At 41.9% G+C, this 21959-nt stretch overlaps 1 protein-coding gene across 1 annotated transcript in view; it reads right to left on the bottom strand.

Moving 5' to 3' along the window:
* Nucleotides 1–21959, bottom strand: part of grik4 (glutamate receptor, ionotropic, kainate 4) — a 1015986-nt gene that overhangs the window by 300856 nt on the left and 693171 nt on the right. The window contains 1 exon segment of the mRNA XM_061878268.1: nucleotides 2657–2835. Within this exon segment, the coding sequence (XP_061734252.1) occupies nucleotides 2657–2835 (179 nt within the window).

Here is a 21959-nt window from a genome sequence, read left to right as displayed (position 1 = left end):
ACTGGGTGATGGCAGGAAGTACCAGCGTGTATGGGTGAAAGAAAGAAGCACCAGTGTGACCCCAGGATACAGAGAAGGTAGGTAATGTGCAGGTAAAGATATGTTGTCTGGGTGATGACAGGAAGTACCAGCGTGTATGGGTGACAGAAAGAAGCACCAGTGTGACCCCAGGATGCAGGGAAGGTAGGTAATGTGCAGGTAAAGATATGTTGAATGGGTAAAGGCAGGAAACACCAGCAAAAGTAGGTCCCTTCCATCGCTGCTTGCAGCTTTAATTGTAGTTGTGTTTTTTATTCACGGTGTGTTTTTTGGCCAAATACGCACATCACGGGAGTAAATGTGATCCCACGGTTTGTTTGGCGGCGTACCAACGGTCTTGTCCGTCACATCAGCCTCATCGACACAGCACTTAGTAATGCTGACTCATGCGTCCAAACTCAATTGTATCATCATTTTTGTAGTTTTTTTTGTGAGCAACAGCATTTCTTTGTATTTTATTTTATAGCACTGACAGAATCCCAAAGCCTTTATTCAGGACTTTCTTCTGTGAGAACAGACTGATGATCCTGTTCTTTGTAGAAAGCTGTGCCCTCAGCCAAAAACAGGACAATGTATCTTGTTTTGGGGCATTCAAGACAGCAAATGGATCAGGGCAGTAGGAAAAAAAACTAAACAAACAAAAAAAAAAAGTAGTCTGTAGTCTCTTTGTTTCCTTTTTGTCCCCGTGGGAAACACAAGCCAGACCTCAATAGATCAACTATTTCTTCAAGTGGAAAATATTTTAAAAAAAAAATCACTTTCTACATATTGAATTACTTTTAGCCTTGAACACTTTTTTTGTTGCCGTCGGCATTTTTCCAGTCCTCGGGATCTATCTATGCGGAATAATAGAAACCCTGTTTCCATGTGAGTTGGAAATTGTGTTTGATGTAAATATAAACAGAATACAATGATTTGCAAATCCTTTTCAAGCCATATTCAGTTGAATATGCTACAAAGACAACATATTTGATGTTCAAACTGATAAAAACATGATGCCAGCAACACGTGACAAAGAAGTTGGGAAAGGTGGCAATAAATACTGATAAAGTTGAGAATACTTATCAAACACTTATATGGAACATCCCACAGGTGTGCAGGCTAATTGGGAACAGGTGGGTGCCATGATTGGCTATAAAAGCAGCTTCCGTGAAATGCTAAATAATTCAAAAACAAGGATGGGGTGAGGGTCACCAATTTGTAAGCAAATTGTCGAACAGTTTTAGAACAACATTTCTCAACGAGCTATTGCAAGGAATTTAGGGATTTTACCATCTACGGTCCGTAAAATCATCAAAAAGTTCAGAGAATCTGGAGAAATCACTGCACGTAAGCGATGATATCACGGACCTTTGATCCCTCAGACGGTACTGCATCAAAAACCGACATCAGTGTGTAAAGGATATCACCACATGGGCTCAGGAACACTTCATAAAACCACTGTCAGTAACTACAGTTGGTCGCTACATCTGTAAGTGCAAGTTAAAACTCTCCTATGCAAAGCCAAACACATTTATCAACAACACCCAGGAACGTTGCCAACTTAGGATAGATTAATGCAAAGTGGAAAAGTGTTCTGTGGTCTGACAAGTCCACAATTCAAATTATATTTGGAAACTGAGGACGTGGTGTCCTCCGGAACAAAGAGGAAAATAACCATCCGGATTGTTATAGGCGCAAAGTTCAAAAGCCAGCATCTGTGATGGTATGGGGGTGTATTAGTGCCCAAGGCATGGGTAACTGGGGCGGTATAGCTCGGTTGGTAGAGCACCCGTGCCAGCAACTTGAGAGTTCCAGGTTCCATCCTAGTCACTGCTGTTGTGTCCTGGGCAAGACACTTTACCCACCTGCTCCCAGTGCCACCCACATTGGTTTAAATGTAACTTAGATATTGGGTTTCACTATGTAAAGCGCTTTGAGTCACTAGAGAAAAAGCGCTATATAAAAATAATTCACTTCACTTCACACATCTGTGAAGGCACCATTAATGCTGAATGGTCCATACAGGTTTTGGAGCAACATATGTTGTCATCCAAGCAACGTTATCATGGACGCCCCTGCTTATTTCAGCAAAACAATGCCAAGCAATGTGTTACAACAGCGTGGCTTTGTAGTAAAAGAGTGCAGGTACTTTCCTGGCCCGCCTGCAGTCCAGACCTGTCTCCCATGGAAAATGTGTGGCGCATTATGAAGCGTAAAATAGGACAGCGGAGACCCCGGATCGTGAACGACTGAAGCTCTACATAAAAAAAGAATGGTAAATAATTCCACTTTCAAAGCTTCAACAATTAGTTTCCTCAGTTCCCAAACGTTTATTGAGTGTTGATAAAAGAAAAGGTGATGTAACACAGTGGTGAACATGCCCTTTCCCAACTACTTTGGCACGTGTTGCAGCCATGAAATTCTAAGTTAATTATTATGTGCACAAAAAAAAAAAAGTGTATGAGTTTGAACATGAAATATGTTGTCTTTGTAGCATATTCAACTGAATATGGGTTGAAAAGGATTTGCAAATCATTGTATTCTGTTTATATTTACATCTAACACAATTTCCCAACTCATATGGAAACAGGGTTTGCATGCAAGATATTATTAAATACGGTGTGGCCGCACTCACCCGTTCCAGAATGATATGGGACATGGTGGCGTTGGCGTCGACGATGATGGTGGCGGTCTTGTCGTCCCGTATCTCCTTCAGGAGCGGCGTGGGGTCCTGGCTGTCGTCCAGCATGCGCACTGACAGCGTTTCCTTGGAGATGAGGAACTGCCTGAGGAGCTGCTCCAGGTTCAATAAGCCTGGAGACACAAACACACACTTGTGACTTATGGTGGAGGTACACATTACAAGGATGTTGTTTAAAGTGACCAATCAATCAATGTTTATTTATATAGCCCTAAATCACAAGTGTCTCAAAGGGCTGCACAAGCCACAACGACATCCTCGGTACAGAGCCCACATCAGGGCAAGGAAAAACTCAACTCAATGGGATAACAATGAGAAACCTTGGAGGGGACTCTCTGGGCGATCAGTGCAATGGACGTCGAGTGGATCTAACCTAATAGTAAGAGTCCAGTCCATAGTGGATCTAACATAATAGTAAGAGTCCAGTCCATAGTAGATCTAACATAATAGTGTGAGAGTCCAGTCCATAGTGGATCTAACATAATAGTGAGAGTCCAGTCCATAGTGGATCTAACATAATAGTGTGAGAGTCCAGTCCATAGTGGATCTAACATAATAGTGTGAGAGTTCAGTCCATAGTGGATCTAACATAATAGTATGAGAGTCCAGTCCATAGTGGATCTAACATAATAGTGTGAGAGTCCAGTCCATAGTGGATCTAACATAATAGTGTGAGAGTCCAGTCCATAGTGAATCTAACATAATAGTTTGAGAGTCTAATCCATAGTGGATCTAACATAATAGTGTGAGAGTCCAGTCCATAGTGGATCTAACGTAATAGTGAGGGAGTCCAGTCCATAGTGGATCTAACATATTAGTGTGAGTCCAGTCCATAGTGGAACTAACATAATAGTGTGAGAGTCCAGACCATAGTGGATCTAATATAATATTGTGAGAGTCCAGTCCATAGTGGATCTAACATAATATTGTGAGAGTCCAGTCCATAGTGGATCTAACATAATAGTGTGAGTCCAGTCCATAGTGGATCTAACATAATAGTGACAGTCCAGTCCACAGGAGATCTAACATAATAGTGTGAGAGTCCAGTCCATAGTGGATCTAACATAAAATTGTGAGAGTCCAGTCCATAGTGGATCTAACATAATAGTAAGAGTCCAGTCCATAGTAGATCTAACATAATAGTGTGAGAGTCCAGTCCATAGTGGATCTAACATAATAGTGAGAGTCCAGTCCATAGTGGATCTAACATAATAGTGTGAGAGTCCAGTCCATAGTGGATCTAACATAATAGTGTGAGAGTCCAGTCCATAGTGGATCTAACATAATAGTGAGAGTCCAGTCCATAGTGGATCTAACATAATAGTGTGAGAGTCCAGTCCATAGTGGATCTAACATAAAATTGTGAGAGTCCAGTCCATAGTGGATCTAACATAATAGTAAGAGTCCAGTCCATAGTAGATCTAACATAATAGTGAGAGTCCAGTCCATAGTGGATCTAACATAATAGTGAGAGTCCAGTCCATAGTGGATCTAACATAATAGTGTGAGAGTCCAGTCCATAGTGGATCTAACATAATAGTGTGAGAGTCCAGTCCATAGTGGATCTAACATAATAGTGTGAGAGTCCAGTCCATAGTGGATCTAACATAATAGTGAGAGTCCAGTCCATAGTGGATCTAAAATAATAGTGAGAGTCCAGTCAATAGTGGATCTAACATAATAGTGTGAGAGTCCAGTCCATAGTGGATCTAACATAATAGTGAGAGTCCAGTCCATAGTGGATCTAACATAATAGTGAGAGTCCAGTCCATAGTGGATCTAACATAATAGTGTGAGAGTCCAGTCCATAGTGGATCTAACATAATAGTGTGAGAGTTCAGTCCATAGTGGATCTAACATAATAGTATGAGAGTCCAGTCCATAGTGGATCTAACATAATAGTGTGAGAGTCCAGTCCATAGTGAATCTAACATAATAGTTTGAGAGTCTAGTCCATAGTGGATCTAACATAATAGTGTGAGAGTCCAGTCCATAGTGGATCTAACGTAATAGTGAGGGAGTCCAGTCCATAGTGGATCTAACATATTAGTGTGAGTCCAGTCCATAGTGGAACTAACATAATAGTGTGAGAGTCCAGACCATAGTGGATCTAATATAATATTGTGAGAGTCCAGTCCATAGTGGATCTAACATAATATTGTGAGAGTCCAGTCCATAGTGGGGCCAGCAGGAGATAATCTTGAGGTCAGTAGCGCAGAGATGTCCCCTGGGTCCTGACTTTGGACAGCTAGTGGATCATTTGTGGTCACCGAATCCATGAAGGAGAGGTGGGCAGAGCAGAAAAGAAACGGCAGATCAACTGGTCTAAAAAGAGGGATCTATTTAAAGGTTAGAGTATACAATGAGTTTTAAGATGAGACCTAAATGCTTCTACTGAGGTAGTATCAGCATAGCTCGGTTGGTAGAGCGTCTGTGCCAGCAACTTGAGGGTTGCAGGTTCGATTCCCGTTTCCGCCATCCTAGTCACTGCCGTTGTGTCCTTGGGCAAGACACTTTACCCACCTGCTCCCAGTGCCACCCACACTGCTTTAAATGTAACTTAGATATTGGGTTGCACTATGTAAAGCCCTTTGAGTCACTAGAGAAAAGCGCTATATAAATATAATTCACTTCACTATCTCTGTTACCAGGAGGGCATTCCAGAGTACTGGAGCCCGAATAGAAAAAAAGCTCTATAGCCCGCAGACTTTTTTTGGGCTCTGGGAATCACTAATAAGACGGAGTTCTTTGAACGCAGATTTAAATATAAACTAGTTTTGCTTATACAGTTTTTACACAACCCAGAACCAGTGAAGCTTGCACATTGTGTAAATGTTAAATAAAATGTTAAATAAAAACAGAATACAATGATTTGCAAACCATTCTATTCAATTTGCAAATTGAATAGAATGCAAAGATAAGATACTAAATGTTCAAACATAATTTGCAAATATTAGCTAATATGGAATATGATGGATGCATGTTTCAAAAAAGCTGGCACCAGTGGCAAAAAAAAACCTGGGATGCTCATCAAACACTTATTTGGAACACACCACAGGTGAAAAGGCTAATTGGGAACAGTTGGGTGCCATAATTGGGTATAAAAGCAGCTTCTGTGAAATGCTTAGTCATTCACAAAAAAGGATGTGGTGAGGGTCACTACTTTGTGAACAAATGTGTGAGCAAATTGTCCAACAGTTTAAGAACAACATTTCTCAACCAGCTATTGCAAGGAGTTTAAGAATTTCACCATATAAGGTCTGTAATATCAACAAAGGTTTCAGAGAATCTGGATAAATCACTGCACGTAGGCGATGCTATTACGGACCTTCAATCCCTCAGGCGGTACTGCACCAAAAAGCGACATCAGTGTGTAAAAGATATCACCACATGGGCTCAGCAACACTTCAGAAACCCACTGTGAGTAACTACAGTCGGTCGCTACATCTGCAAGTGCAAGTTAAAACTCTACTATGCCATTTATCAACAACACCCGAAAACACCACCGGCTTCACTGGGCCCCGAGTTAATCTAAGATGGACTGGTGCAATGTGGAAAAGTGTTCAATGGTCTGACAAGTTCACATTTCAAAATGTTTTCAGAAATCGTGGACGTTGTGTCCTCTGGAACAAAGAGGAAAATAACCATCCGGATTGTTTTGGGCGCAAAGTTGAAAAGCCAGCATGTGTGATGGTATGGGGGTGTATTAGTGCCCAAGGCATGGGTAACTTACACATCTGTGAAGGCACCATTAATGCTGAAAGGTCCATACAGGTTTTGGAGCAACATATGTTTTCATCCAAGCAACGTTATCATGGACGCCCCTGCTTATTTCAGCAAGACAATGCCAAGCCACGCAGTCACGGAGGGAACACCATTGATTTTAATTATTTAACATTTTTGAGTAATCACAGTGAAAAGTTAAATAAAATCCTATTAAATATATTTGAGATCCGAAAGGTTCCCCACTCATAAAGTGATACATTTATATTATTTTTTTTTTTTTTTACTCTTAACACTTAAATTTTAAGATCAACTTTTGATATATCCGACAATTTAAAGTTTGAACTATTATTTTGTTTGTTTTATGCTCTTGTCAAAACTTTGATGTTGTTATATGTCAACCACACAACATATGCAATATTTTTTCCACATAAAACATTTTAAAGTGATAATATTTAAGTAATAATTCATTATAACATGGATTTTTTGTCTTTTTTTTCGAGCAATGGAAAAAAAAGAAAAATAAAGACAAAAGGAAGAAAAAAAACTACCTGCATGGCAGCTTTGTGTCAACATTGCCACTTTTTCTCATTAGATTTCACCTCATTCCACTTTTTTAAAATGTTTTTTGTAATTTTTGCAATACTATCAATTTTGCAATTTTTTGCAGAATGTGTGGCGGGCCGGTAAACGGTTAGCTGTGGGCCACAAATGGCCCCCGGGCGGCACTTTGGACACCCCTGCCTTAGTCCAAGCCTGACAGGTGACCAAAATAAACCCAGGAAGTAAAGGCGTCCAAAACTAACAGAACATAACTAACTAAAACATGATCCGGACCACGAATCATGACAAATTATGACGTATATATTCTAACAAAAAAAAAAAAAAAGTGAGGCAATCCCTCCTAAAACTTGACAGTAACACAAAACAACATTCCACTACATCCGCCAGGGAGGGGCTCCAAATAAAGAGCATCGAGTCAAGTCAAGTCAAGTCAAAGCCTTGATATTAATTTGACAAATCCAAAAATGGCAGTGCATGCAAAAAAAAAAAAAAAAAAAAAAACATCACACAACTGAGAGAATCGTGCCTCGAGAGGGGTGTGTGTGTGTGTGTGTGTGTGTGTGTGTGTGTGTGTGTGTGTGTGTGCTGCGACGGGTTATAAAAAATGGTTATTTCAGCTATTACATTACAGGGTGTCCACAATTTGTTATGTATCTTGCTTTTTTTTATTACTTTTTTTTATGTGCCTTATCTACAGATACAACTTAAACGATATTTGATCTGCCGTATTTCCTTGAATTGCCGCCGGGTATATAGTATGCGCCTGACTAGAATTACTGCCGGGTCAAACTCGTTTCGCAAAATATTATTTTTATAAGCGCATGCCTAGAATTTTCCGCTGGGTCAAATTTGTTTCGCAAAATAATTAGCATATGCCTAGAATTTCCTCCGGGTCAAACTCGTCACGTCACGAGTGACACTTCACCTGTCATCATTTTCAAAATGGAGGAGGCTGATTTCAAATCATTTGAAATCGCATAAAGGGAAGAAGATTAAGAGCTATTCAGTAGGATTTAAGGTCCAAGCTATTGAATATGCTAAAAAGAACAGTAAGCAGCTATGTTTTATTAATATACCGTAGCTGCGTGTGTCAAATGTGAGTCATTAAATGACTCCCGCTTCCTGGTGGTAGAGGGCGCTAGTGATCCTTCTTGCGACTACTCGGCTGCAGAAGAAGTGACAACAAGCAGCGATCGTTTATTTTTTCCTCTCACTTGCACTTTTAACATGGAGGATTACATATCTAAAATAGAACAGTTTTCTAAACTGGACTTTCAATGGAAGCAGGAGGTAATAAAGGAAGATCTCCATCGAGACAGAGAGACTTAAAACTGAAGAAAGATAAGGAAGACTTCTATAAACAAGTTATCGATGCTTTTGATCAGAAGGAGCTGCGCATGGACTTCATTTATAAGTAAAGGTAAGACCATAATAACCTTTTTTTTAATTAAATGTGCTTTTCATGATGGTATCCTTACATCACACTCAAATTTATAAGCGCGGGCCTCAATTTACAGCATGCTTTTGTTAAGTGCAAGAGTGAGAAGAGGTTTTAAAATTAGCGCATGCTTGCCTTTACCGCATGCCTTTGGTAAACGCCGGAGTGAGAAGAGGTTTTAAATTAATTCGATTCAAGGAAATACGGTATTTGTAATAGTTCAATTCCCACGGGCCTTGTGTGGGTCTGATCCGCACGGGCGTGCGAGCGGTACGGCCCGTGGCTGCCAAAGCACATCTGCACCCATGTGCCGCCGCTCCGAGAGTGTGTTTGTTTTCCTGCAATGTGGCCGCCCGTGACACTAGTCTGGCTCTTCCCGGGCCACGGAGCTGTCACTTCAGCTCCTTCTCCAGTTGCAACACGGAGCATTTTTTGACGAGCTTGAAATAGCTTGGACTAAATCACCCTCCTTGTCCGCTTCCTTGCCCGCTCGCAGGCACATCGGGTATAATTTCACGTCAACTTTGCGACATCAGACGGGGGACTGCGCCTGACACGGTGACACACACACACACACACACACAAACACACACACACACACACACACACACACGTTCAGGCGCTTCTCAGCAGTGTTCTGGCCGCATTGCTTTTTTTTTTGCTGAGATTCCATCCAATGAAAACAAACATAGCTCGGTTGGTAGAGTGGCCGTGCCAGCAACTTGAGGGTTGCAGGTTCGATTCCCGCTTCTGCCATCCTAGTCACTGCTGTTGTGTCCTTGGGCAAGACACTTTACCCACCTGCTCCCAGTGCCACCCACACTGCTTTAGATGTAACTTAGATATTGGGTTTCACTATGTAAAGCGCTTTGAGTCACTAGAGAAAAGCGCTATATAAATATAATCCACTACTACTACTTACAGTCCAACATAAAAAGATGTCGGCGATAAGTTTTTTCACGTTTTCTGAATCGAGTCAACAACTTTAACCTCTTGCACACGTGCACAATGTTGGACACACCTTCTCATTTCAATGCCTTTTCTTTATTTCCATGACTGTTTACTGTGGAGTTGGTGGCGAGGAGGCGGGGAATGCGGCCGAGCGGAGAGCGACGCTACAAGCGAGATCGGGTGCGCGGCTCGCACGCCGGGACACAATCGATGACTCTCCTCTGGCTGTATAAAAGGGCAGCAGCGGAGGAGGGTGAGGCAGAAGAAGGAGGAGAGTCCGCGGCAGAACCTGAGTATCGAAAGCAACAGAGAGCAAAACGAAGATGACGAGTCAGACTGAAGCAACCGAGGGGCGAGCAGCAGAGAAGGAGCTGAAAAGCCACCCGACCTGAAGACAAGCTTTGATTGAAAAATAAAACGAGTCAAACCTGCTCGAAAGAGATGCCCTTCCTTGGCGGTCCATTGAACCCGCCCGACAGCGAGCGACTGTCACATTTACATTGTCGATTGTCACTGAAGGCATCACAACTATGAATGAACACATCTGGAATCACACCATCCACCCATCCAAAATGATCAGAATACAGAGGTCCAACCTTCAAGTGACCTTCCAGTTAGCCCACGCACAGTACGCAGAGAGCTTCATGGAATGGGTTTCCATGGCCGAGCGGCTGCATCTAAGCCACACATCACCAAGTCCAATGCAAAGCAGATGCAGTGGTGTAAAGCACGTCGCCACTGGACTCTAGAGCAGCGGGGACGCCTTCTCCGGAGAGATGAATCACACCTTTCCATCTGGCAATCGGATGGATGAGTCTAGGTTTGGAGGTTGCCAGAAGAACTGTACATTTCGGACTGCATTGTGCCAAGTGTGAAATTTGGTAGAGGAGGAATTATGGTGTGGGGTTGTTTTTCAGGACTTTGGCTTGGCCCCTTAGTTCCATTTAAAAGAACTTTGATTGTTCCAGGATACCAAAACATTTTGGACAATTCCATGCTCCCATCCTGGTGGGAACAGTTTGGAGCGGGCCCCTTCCTCTTCTAGCATGACTGTGCACCGCAACAGTGCACAAAGCAAGGTCCATAAAGACATGGATGACAAGAGTCTGGAGAGGATGAACTTGACTGGCCTGCACAGAGTCCTGACCTGAACCCGATAGAACACCTTTGGGATGAATTAGAACGGAGACTGAGAGCCAGGCTTTCTCGAACAACATCAGTGTGTGACCTCACTTTTGGAAGAATGGTCAAACAGTCCTATCAACACACTCCGCAACCTTGTGGACAGCCTTCCCAGAAGAGTTGAAGCTCTAAATAGCTGCAAAAGGTGGACCCACATCATATTGAACCCTACTAAAATATCTTGATAGATTTTTGAGCGCCGTGTGTAGTGTTCTACATTTTCAAGGGAACATATAACATGTTGGTGTTGTTTACTTGACTCACTCTTATGTGTGACTGCCATCTACTGGTCACACTTATTTCACATTGTACCAACTAAAATAGCTTTGAAGTCGGTAAGCACAACCAACATTATTCCGTCCATTTCTGGGGTTATGAGGCGCACTGTTACGTTTTGAGAAAATAAAAGAATTTTAAGGGACGGCGTGGCGCAGTGGAAGAGTGGCCGTGCGAAACCCGAGGGTCACTGGTTCAAATCCCACCTAGTACCAACCTCGTCACGTCCGTTGTGTCCTGAGCAAGACACTTCACCCTTGCTCCTGATGGGTGCTGGTTGGCGCCTTGCATGGCAGCTCCCTCCATCAGTGTGTGAATGTGTGTGTGAATGGGTAAATGTGGAAGTAGTGTCAAAGCGCTTTGAGTACCTTGAAGGTAGAAAAGCGCTATACAAGTACAACCCATTTATCATTTAAGTGCGCCTTATAGTCTGAAAAAAGTCCATAGGTCAGAAAATTCAACTCGCCGTGTTTTGGGTGAGTCCGAAGTGTGCCGTCACGCTAATGACAGTGTGGTGTGAGTCCGAAGTGTGAAATGGCAGCATTTGTTTCTAATGCAGCTTATTGGAAATTATTTATTTTAAATCACAAATATTTAGATATCATGTTCATCAGGGGTGTCCAAACTTTTTCCACAGAGGACCGCACACGGAAAAATTTAAGCATGCGGGAACCATTTTGATATTTTTAATTTTCAAACCATAACAAAATTTAGTTTTTTAATTCTTAGGGCTCCTGGGGAGCATAGAGGGTCTCAGTCACTAAAATGTTAAAAATAAGTCAAATTATTTTTTATTTAATGCTTACAGTAAATCTCTATATCAACTTGAGGTTGATATAAAGTGAAACAAATAAGGTTTTATGCCTTTTCTGTCAAAGACAACTTTGTTTTTTATAGTAAAACTGAACTATACAGTATTTAGATAGATAGATAGTACTTTATTGATTCCTTCAGGAGTGTTCCTTTATTTAGCAATTAAAGCCCTCAAAGATCAATAATGCAGGACACCATTGATTTGAACTATTTAATATTTTTGAGTAATCACAGTGAAAAGTTAAATAAAATCCTACTAAATATATTTGAGATCCGAAAGGTTCCCCACTCATAAAGTGATGCATTTTTATTATTATTTTTTTTTTTTACCTTCAACACTTTAATTTCACGATCAACTTCCGATATATCTGTCGATTTTAAGTTTGAACTAGGGCTGGGCGTATCGATACCAAGTATCGATAGTATCGATACTTAGTGAGTATTGGTATCGTATCGATACTGGCGTGATGGTATCGATACTTCACCAAATTAAGTGAAGCACTCCGATTTAAAAAAAGAAATGTGATCGCCGCACTCCTCACTCCTCCCTAGTGATGGATCGCGAACGAGATTTAAAAACACTTTAAAAATTAATCTTCAACCCAAAATAAAATAAAATAAATACAATTAACATGACGCTTGGTGCGTTCGCGCACACACATCAGTACACTGCAAAAAGTCAGTGTTCAAAAACAAGTAAAAAAAAATACAAAAATGAGGGGTTATTTTACTTGAATTAAGCAACATTTTCTGCCAATAGAACAAGAAAATTTGGCTTGTCAAGACTTTCCAAAACAAGTCAAATTAGCTAACTTCAATGAACCCAAAAATACCTCAAAATAAGTATATTCTCACTAATAACAAGTGTACTACTACAGTATACGAGTACGAATTTTATATTGTTTCATTGAAAAAACCCCGTCAAAGTCTATTTGGCTGTCATCTGTTTTAATGAGAAACAATTGTGTCAAAGTCATGATTTTGTTTTACATTCTTGAAATAAGAAATTCTTACTTTAAAAAGTAGTTTTATACTTGTGTTGATGACACAGCTTTGCAACATTTGATATTCTCCTTTCAAGCATGTTTTACTCAATATAGGTCATCAAATCTCAGCTACAAGCTGTAATATCTTACTGACATCATTTAGGACCTAAACACTTAAAACAAGTAAAACACTCTAACATAAAATCTTATGTACGGCCGGGCAAGTCCCAGGATGCCCAAAATGTTCATAACACACCCAGCCGAGTCCCATGGGGAGAGGGGATGAAAGTTGGAAAAGTCAGCAAAAGTCCCAAAAATGTTGAAAATACCTACACAAGTTCAAGTCCCACAAGTTCTGCCGCCGGCCGGGATGCACAAAATGTCCAAAACGCGCCCAGCAAAGTCCCACGGGAAGGTGGGGAGGAAAGTGAGAAAAGTCAGGGAAATGTTCAAAAGTCCCACCCGGGTTCGAGTGTGCACTCAAACTCAAACTCGAACCCGGTTGGCACTCGAACCTGGGTAGGTATTTAGAACATTTTGGGGGACTTTTGCCGACTTTTCTCATTTTTCCCCCCTACTTCCCGTGGGACTTTGCTCGGTGCGTTTTGGACATTTTTTGTATCCCAGGACTTGTGTGGCCGGCGGCAGGACTCGTGGGACTGGAACCCCGGGGAGGTATTTAGGACACAATTGGGACTTTTGAACATTTTGGCCGCCTTTTCCCCCTCTTCTTCCCCACCTTCCTGTGCACCATTGCTGGCTGTGTTCTAGAAACTTGGACAAAAACAGTTTCAGGCATGTTTTACTCAAAATAGGTCATAAAATGTCGGAAACAAGCTGTAGTATCTTACTGAGATCATTTAGGAGCAAAACCCTTAAAACAAGTAAAAGACTCTAACATAAAATCTGCTTAGTGAGAAGAATGATCTTATCAGACAGAAAATAAGCAAATATCAGCCTTATTTGAGATATTTCATCTTACTTAGATTTCAGTTTTTGCAGTCTATAATTCGCTCCGAGCTTCACATGCACACGCACACACACACACACGCACGCACACGCACGCACGCACGCACGCACGCACGCACGCACGCACGCACACACACACACACACACACACACACAGACACACACACACACACACACACACACGTGCGTTTCCAGTGCGACTTAATGTCTTGGTTGTAAACTGTAAAGTATTTCATTGCACTAAAATAACGATAAATTTTTTCTCAGTTCTTTTGTTTCGTGTTCACTTTTAAAACTGTTTAATAACTAGTGTTTTCTTTTTTACTTCAGTTCTTGTGTGTTGTGAGGCGACTAGCAAAGTTCAGTATTTGTTTTCACCTTATTTGCACTACTTACTTTATTGTAATTGATATTATTTTTTTATTGGAATTTCTCAGTTCTTTTGTTTTGTGTTCATGTTTACAACTTTGTTCAATAACTAGAGTTTTGTTATTTACCTTAAGTGTTTGTGTTGTTTTGGAGGCCACAAGCCATGTTCAGTAGTTGTTTGCACCTTATTTGCATTACTTTATTGCTATTGATATTACTTTAGTAATAAATATTTTATTTTTTGACTTAAATCTTTGTCCTGTGTTGTATTTTTATCATAATCAATTAATAAAGACAAAAGTACAAATTTGTTTTTCAAAAGTATCGATACCCCGAAATCCCGTCCCCCCCAAATCAGATGACATTTCCGGTATCGGATCGGAATCGATACCCAAATTTGCGATATTGCCCACCCCTATTTTGAACTATTGTTTTGTTTGTTTTATGCTCTTTTGTCAAAACTTTGATGTTTTTTTATGGCAACCACACCACATATGCAATATTTTTTCCACATAGAACATTTTAAAGTGATATTTTTAAGTATAATTCATTATAACATAGATTGTTTTTATCCTTTATTTTTTTGAGCAATGGAAAAAAAAAAAAACTGCCTGCATGGCATCTTTCTGTCAACATTGCCAATTTTTTTGATTACATTTCACCTCTTCCACTTTTTAAAAAAAATGTTTGTACATTTTTGCAATACTATCAATTTTGCAATTTTTGCAGAATGTGTGCACCCGCAAATGATCCCCGGGCCGCACTTTGGACACACCTGGTGTACATTATGCAATATGTCACAATTGAGAACCAGGGCTAATATAATATAATATAAGACTTAAATAATGTAAATAATTCAATGTATATACTATGATGATTAACCTGTGTGATGACTGTATTATGCTGATAGTATATATTTGTACCATGAATTGATGAAGGTGGACCCCGACTTAAACAAGTTGGAAAACTTATTGGGGTGTTACCATTTAGTGGTCAATTGTACGGAATATGTACTGTACTGTGCAATCTACTAATAAAAGTATCAATCAAAAAAAGACTAGAGCATACAGTGCAGGCAATGAATGTTACAGTAGAAGAGAGTGCACTCCACAACGTGTGTAGGTGAATAATATATTACCTTAGTGATGACTCATCATTTAGCCTCGGGCAGAGTAAAGACCTACTTTTCTATGACTTTGCTACCAGTGTGAACTTTTAAATGTTCCAGAGGATACATGCCCAAATATTGATGTGCCAGCATAATCGCCGTCCCATTAACCCAGAACAACCATGACGGAAGGGTACCATAATTCATCAGTGCCTTTACGTCAGGTGCTTTCACCTGACACAGGGCAGCGGGTGTTGAAGGTTTTTAGCGACAACATTAAAAGGTCAAACTACATTTTAAGCAGGAAAGAATATGCAACCAAAACACTGCGTGGAAGAATTGGTATCGAAAAAATACAACGCAAAAAAAGTTGTATTGACACTGAAATAAGTTTTTCCAAACCAGTGTGTGGAGAGGCGGAGCCGGCGAATGAGCAGCGGGGTAGGGCACGCTGGAGCCCGGCCCAAGATGGCGGCAAGGAGGCGGAGAATGCGGCCGAGCGGAAAGGCGGAGCGTGCCGGGAGCGACGCCGCAATCGAATTCAGGTGCGTGGATCGCGCACCGTCACACAATCAACTTATCTCCTCTGGTTGTATAAAAGGGCAGCAGCGGAGGAAGGAAGAGGAGAGCCCGCAGCAGAACCAGAAGAGCGAGAGCAACAGAGAGCGAGACACGAAAGACGGAGAAGCGGCCGTCTGAAAAGCGACCGAGGAGCGAGCAGCGGAGAAGGAGCTGAAATGCGACCAGACCGGAAGACAGCTTGTTATTGAAAAATAAACTGTCAAAACTGCTCAAACCATGTCCTTCCTGAGTGGTCCATGGAACCCGCACTACGACAGCGTGAGTCGTTTACACAGTGAAAATGTGAAAAAGAAAAAAAGTTGAAGATAAAAGCCTGTGAAACACACACAAACAATATGCATAGCTCGGTTGGTAGAGCGGCAGTGTCAGCAACTTGAGGGTTGCAGGTTCGATTCCCGCTTCTGCCATCCTAGTCACTGCCGTTGTGTCCTTGGGCAAGACACTTTACCCACCTGCTCCCAGTGCCACCCACACTGGTTTAAATGTAACTTAGATATTGGGTGTCACTATGTAAAGCGCTTTGAGTCACTTGAGAAAAGCGCTATATAAATATAATTCACTTCATTTCACTACAAATGTGGAGGGGGCGTGGCCTGCGGGCCTGCTGCGGAACGGGGTGTGACAGGACCGGCCTTGAAGACAGCCACAGGCGAGTGGATGGCCCAGGTGGGCTTTGTTATCTAATCACCTGTTGCCTTTATTAGCAGCAGCCGGGATGAGATACACTGTTGGAGCTGGAGTGTAAGCGAAAGGGAGAGAAAGAACCAGAGATGCAAAAAAACACTTTGCTACAAAGAAAAACACCTGCACTATTTTGATGAAAATAAAACGGTGTTGTAACCCTGATCCGGGCTCTTGCGGCAGTGCGCGGGGGTCTGAGGTACCCACTGGAGGGCAACCTCCTACAACAGCGTACAACAACCATTAATATTGGCATTGAAAACGTCATGATACCAAAAAATATACATCAAAGTTATTGGATTGTTCAATGTTTGTATTTATTTGTTGGCAAAACATGTTTCGGTGCCGATACAACTGGTGACTGTTTTCGAATTGTGTTGTTTTCTTCCCCGTTTTGGGGGGTGTTTACATTCCTGTCCAGTGCTTTTGTTTTGTAGTTTTCACATTCCCTGTCTGCCACTGAGTGCTGGCTCCCACACCTGTCCCTGTCTGGTACCTGGCACAACCTGGTTGCCAATCAGGCTCTTTAATATACCTGTCATTCCGTATCGGATCATTGCTCCTTGTAAACGGTGGCCCTCGTTAGCCTTTGCTACTCTACCGAGAGTGTATGTTCTTTTCAAAACATGTTTTGTGTCTTGTGCACTTCCTAGCTGCACTCGCCTTCTTTTGTTAGTAAATATTTTTTTTTTTACTTCTGTTCCACCTTTTCGGCTGTTGCCTCTGCATCCCTGACTGCAAACATCGTTACATTTTCTACAATGCATTCTGGTTTTTTTCATACCAAATCTTATTGGCAGCGTTTTGGCTCCATTGGGAAAAAAAAGAGCTATATTTATACCGTAAATTAAGGGAGTAACAGTATTAAGAGTGCAGCATTAATACAAACCCCGTTTCCATATGAGTTGGGAAATTGTGTTCAATGTAAATATAAACAGAATACAATGATTTGCAAATCCTTTTCAACCCATATTCAGTTGAATATGCTACAAAGAAAATATATTTGATGTTCAAACTCATAAACTTTATTATTTTTTTTTGTAAATAATCAACTTAGAATTATGGCTGCAACACGTTCCGAAGTAGTTGGGAAAGGGCATGTTCACCACTGTGTTACATCACCTTTTCTTTTAATAACAAACGTTTGGGAACTGAGGAAACTAATTGTTGAAGCTTTGAAAGTGGAATTCTTTCCCATTCTTGTTTTATGTAGAGCTTCAGTCCTTCAACAGTCCGGGGTCTCCGCTGTCGTATTTTATGCTTCATAATGCGCCACACATTTTCAATGGGAGACTGGTCTGGACTTCAGGCGGGCCTAGGAAGTACCCGCACTCTTTTACTATGAAGCCACGCTCTTGTAACACGTAGTTTGGCATTGTCTTGCTGAAATAAGCAGGGGCGTCCATGATAACATTGCTTGGATGACAACATATGTTGCTCCAAAACCTGTATGGACCTTTCAGCATTAATGGTGCCTTCACAGATGTGTAAGTTACCCATGCCTTGGGCACTAATGCACCCCCATACCATCACACATGCTGGCTTTTCAACTTTGCGCCTATAACAATCCGAATGGTTATTTTCCTCTTTGTTCTTGAGGACACCACGTCCTCTGTTTCCAAATATAATTTGAAATGTGGACTCCTCAGACCACAGAACACTTTTCCACTTTGCATCAGTCCATCTTACATGAGCTCGGGCCCAGCCAAGCCGGCGGCGTTTCTGGATGTTGTTGATAAATGGGTTTAGCTTTGCATAGCAGAGTTTTAATTTGCACTTACAGATGTAGCGACCAACTGTAGTTACTGATAGTGGTTTTATGAAGTGTTCCTGAGCCCATGTGGTGATATCTTTTACACACTGATGTCGTTTTTGAAGCAGTACCGATTGAGGGATCAAAAGTCCGTAATATCATCGCTTATGTGCAGTGATTTCTCCAGATTCTCTGAACTTTTTGAAGATTTTACGGACCGTAGATGGTAAAATCCCTGAATTCCTTGCAATATCTCGTTGAGAAATGTTTTAATACTATTCGACAATTTGCTTACAAGTTGGTGACCCTCACCCCATCCTTATTTGTGAATTACTTAGCATTTCATGGAAGCTGCTTTTATACCCAATCATGGCACTCACCTGTTCCCAATTAGCCTGCACACCTGTGGGATGTTCCAAATAAGTGTTTGATGAGCATTCCTCAACTTTATCAGTATTTATTGCCACCTTTCCCAACTTCTTTGTCACGTGTTGCTGGCATCAAATTCTAAAGTTAATGATTATTTGCAAAAAAAAATGTTTATGAGTTTGAACATCAAATATGTTGTCTTTGTAGCATATTCAACTGAATATGGCTTGAAAAGGATTTGCAAATCATTGTATTCTGTTTATATTTACATCTAACACCATTTCCCAACTCAAATGGAAACGGGGTTTTGTAGTTTCAGCTTGTAGCAAAGTTCCGCATATAGGCAAAGTTTTCTTAAACAGGGACTTTGAACGTTGCTTTCCGAAAACACAAATACATATTTAACATGTGCCAAATAATTGCAAAGTATTCAACCTCTGCCATGTAGTCTGACTGCGGTGCACTTGCTCCATTTAAATGTGTCTCTACCACATGTTGACACCTGGGATGACAAACAGTGTCTTGCTACTCTTGTCCACCACATTGCCTCCCGAGCACTCACTTTCAGGATTTATCCTCCACTTCAGTTCCGTGTCATTATACGGCACTTACTCCGGCCTAATGCTCACCTTGAAGAAAAAAATATGATTCCTGCACAAATCTCGGGGCTGGGAGGGCGTGTTGAAGAGGCAGCACCAACACTCACGGATGAATTATGCTAGCAGGTCTTCAGTAAGTGTTTTGCTCTGCTTGTGGCTCTTGAACGGGGGCTGAGACTTGCAATCCTCTGCCAACACACTAGGAGGAGCATTTTGACAAACTATTTAGCTGACGGCATACAGCAGGAAGGGGATTCATATGGCCACATTTGTCGCGGTTTACCTGACACGTGAAACCTAACAAATTTCAGGGGTGCACTATCCACTTCAGCCGCCAGACAGCTGTAAAATGTTCATTCATCAATCCATCCATCCATCCATCTTATTCCCCTTATCCAAAGTCGGTTAGCGGGGGCAGCAACTTAAGCAGGGAAGCCCAGACTTTCCTCTCCCCAGCCTCTTCCCGGGGGATCCCGAGGCGTTCCCAGGCCAGTCTTCCCAACGTGTCCTGGGTGTTCCCCGTGGCCTCCTACCGGTTGGACGTGCCCTAAACACCTCCCTAGGGAGGCGTTCGGGTGGCATCCTGACCAGATGCCTGAACCACCTCATCTGGCTCCTCTCCATGTGGAGGAGCAGTGGCTTTACTTCGAGTTCCTCCCGGATGGCAGAGCTTCTCACTCTATCTCTAAGGAAGAGCTGCTTGAACCCGGGTTCTTGTCCTTTTGGTCATAACCCAAAGCTCATGACCATAGGTAAGGATGGGAATGTGTTACGGCACATACACAGTCTGCGTCTCCCTCCGCTGCGGGACCACCCAGAGGACCCGCTGACACCCCCCCGCTCTCGCTCAGCACAGCAGGCCCACGCAGTGACAAGCCTGCACTTATTTATCAATCTGCTCACCTGGTTCTGATGATAGCAAAATCAATAAAGGACCAGTGGACCCAAGGATCGGCACAGGAACTTAGTTCTCATATGGTGAACTTACCCTCCGTGGCCTGCAAAGTGAGCTGCGCGTCTCACTATTCCCCGGATCTCCTTTCTCTGATTGCCTCCTTCATTCCTCAACTCCTCGCTCGCCCCTAGAAAACGACGGCTCGCTCCTGCCTTTCGACCCCACTTCCGCCCCTGAACTATCCTGCCTGCCTCGCCCTTGTCTGACAGCATGGCGTCTCCAACACTTATGGTAAAACGCTCCAATTAAATACTTCACATAGTCTTACACCATACACACTCTTTGGTTTTTGACACACACCATTCTATAGTTGATTAGTATTGTTTATTATTATTAGTAGTAGTAGTAGTATTATATATATATATATATATATATATATATATATATATATATATATATATTAAATCTCTGTACACTGCTGCCACCTGGTGTCCGTTTGCCATCACTCAATATGTGTTACATTATTTGGCAGGTCTAATCAAACGACCCAAAGACCCCATGTTGGGCCCCCCCTCGTGTGGAGAGAGGATAATAGAACAACAACTGTCCCAGCAAGTACACGTAAGGCATACTTGCCAACCTTGAGACCTCCGATTTAAGGAGGTGGGGGGCACTCTCTAAAAGCCGTAGATGTTATTGTCACACATGCATGTACAGTAGATGGCAGTATTGTCCTTTTTAAGAGTGTCACAACATTGCTGTTTACGGCAGACAAACTGCTTTACGGTAGACAAAAACGTGACTGCTGTTGTTGTGTGTTGTTACCACGCTGGGAGGAGGTTAATGAAAGTGCCTAACAATAAACCCACATAAGAAACCAAGAACTCGCCCTCCATCATTCTACAGTTAGAACGTCATTGGGCAGACACGCTGTTTATATTGTGGGAAAGCGGACGTGATAACAGGCTGTCCTCACTCAGGTCCGCATGGAGCTGGATGGGCGTGGCCTCCAGCTCCGCCTGAATTCCGGGAGAAAATTTGAATTTTCTCCCGCTGAATTTCGGGAATCTCCCGGAAAATCTAGGAGGGTTGGCAAGTATGACGGCATAGCTCGGTTGGTGGAGCGGCCGTGCCAGCAACTTGAGGGTTGCAGGTTCGATTCCCGCTTCAGTCATCCTAGTCACTGCCGTTGTGTCCTTGGACAAGACACTTTACCCACCTGCTCCCAGTGCCACCCACACTGCTTTAAATGTAACTTAGATATTGGGTGTCACTATGTAAAGTGCTTTGAGTCACTTGAGAAAAGCGCTATATAAATATAATTCACTTCACTTCACGTAAGGGGAGGGGGGGATTGATCCATAATACCCAGGTGGGTATCAAAATATGATTGATACTTGTGATTAGATCGGTATTTCATTTTCACATAAACCTTCTTTCTGTTGTCTTTGTTACTGTCTACAAATTCTGGGAATAATTCCCTAAAACACAGGAGGACCATAAGAGTAATGACTTTTAGTCACATTTATTTGGATAAAACCTCGCTGAAATGCGACAGGTCTCGACACTTTTATGAAATATGACACTTCAGAATGGCATAATTTATTTCGGTGTTTTCCTTGAGATTGACAATTTATTTGTCATTAAAAAGACAATGGAAGACAAATAAAAGACAATCGCTCTCCAGCACACTTTCATCCGTCGACAAAACCACAATCCTAATAAAATAAATCAAACCATTTCCCCCCCAAAAAAGGCAGATAGAACCTCTTCTGCGGGTTAATTGACATGATCAGTCCCTCTGCTGTATATACATCCATCCATCCATCCATCCATCCTCTGCTGTATATACCTCACACTACAATTATACTCATCTTGTCAGCCGTGCACACTTTGGTGTGTACTCATTACATCGTAAAGGAACCTCTGCTACCCAACCAGCACTGATTGCAGTTTACCAGCGGGAGTTGGAATGTCAA

Source organism: Nerophis ophidion, linkage group LG18 (assembly GCF_033978795.1).
Source record: "Nerophis ophidion isolate RoL-2023_Sa linkage group LG18, RoL_Noph_v1.0, whole genome shotgun sequence".
NCBI lineage: Eukaryota > Metazoa > Chordata > Actinopteri > Syngnathiformes > Syngnathidae > Nerophis > Nerophis ophidion.
This window is presented reverse-complemented; position numbering and strand designations above follow the sequence as displayed.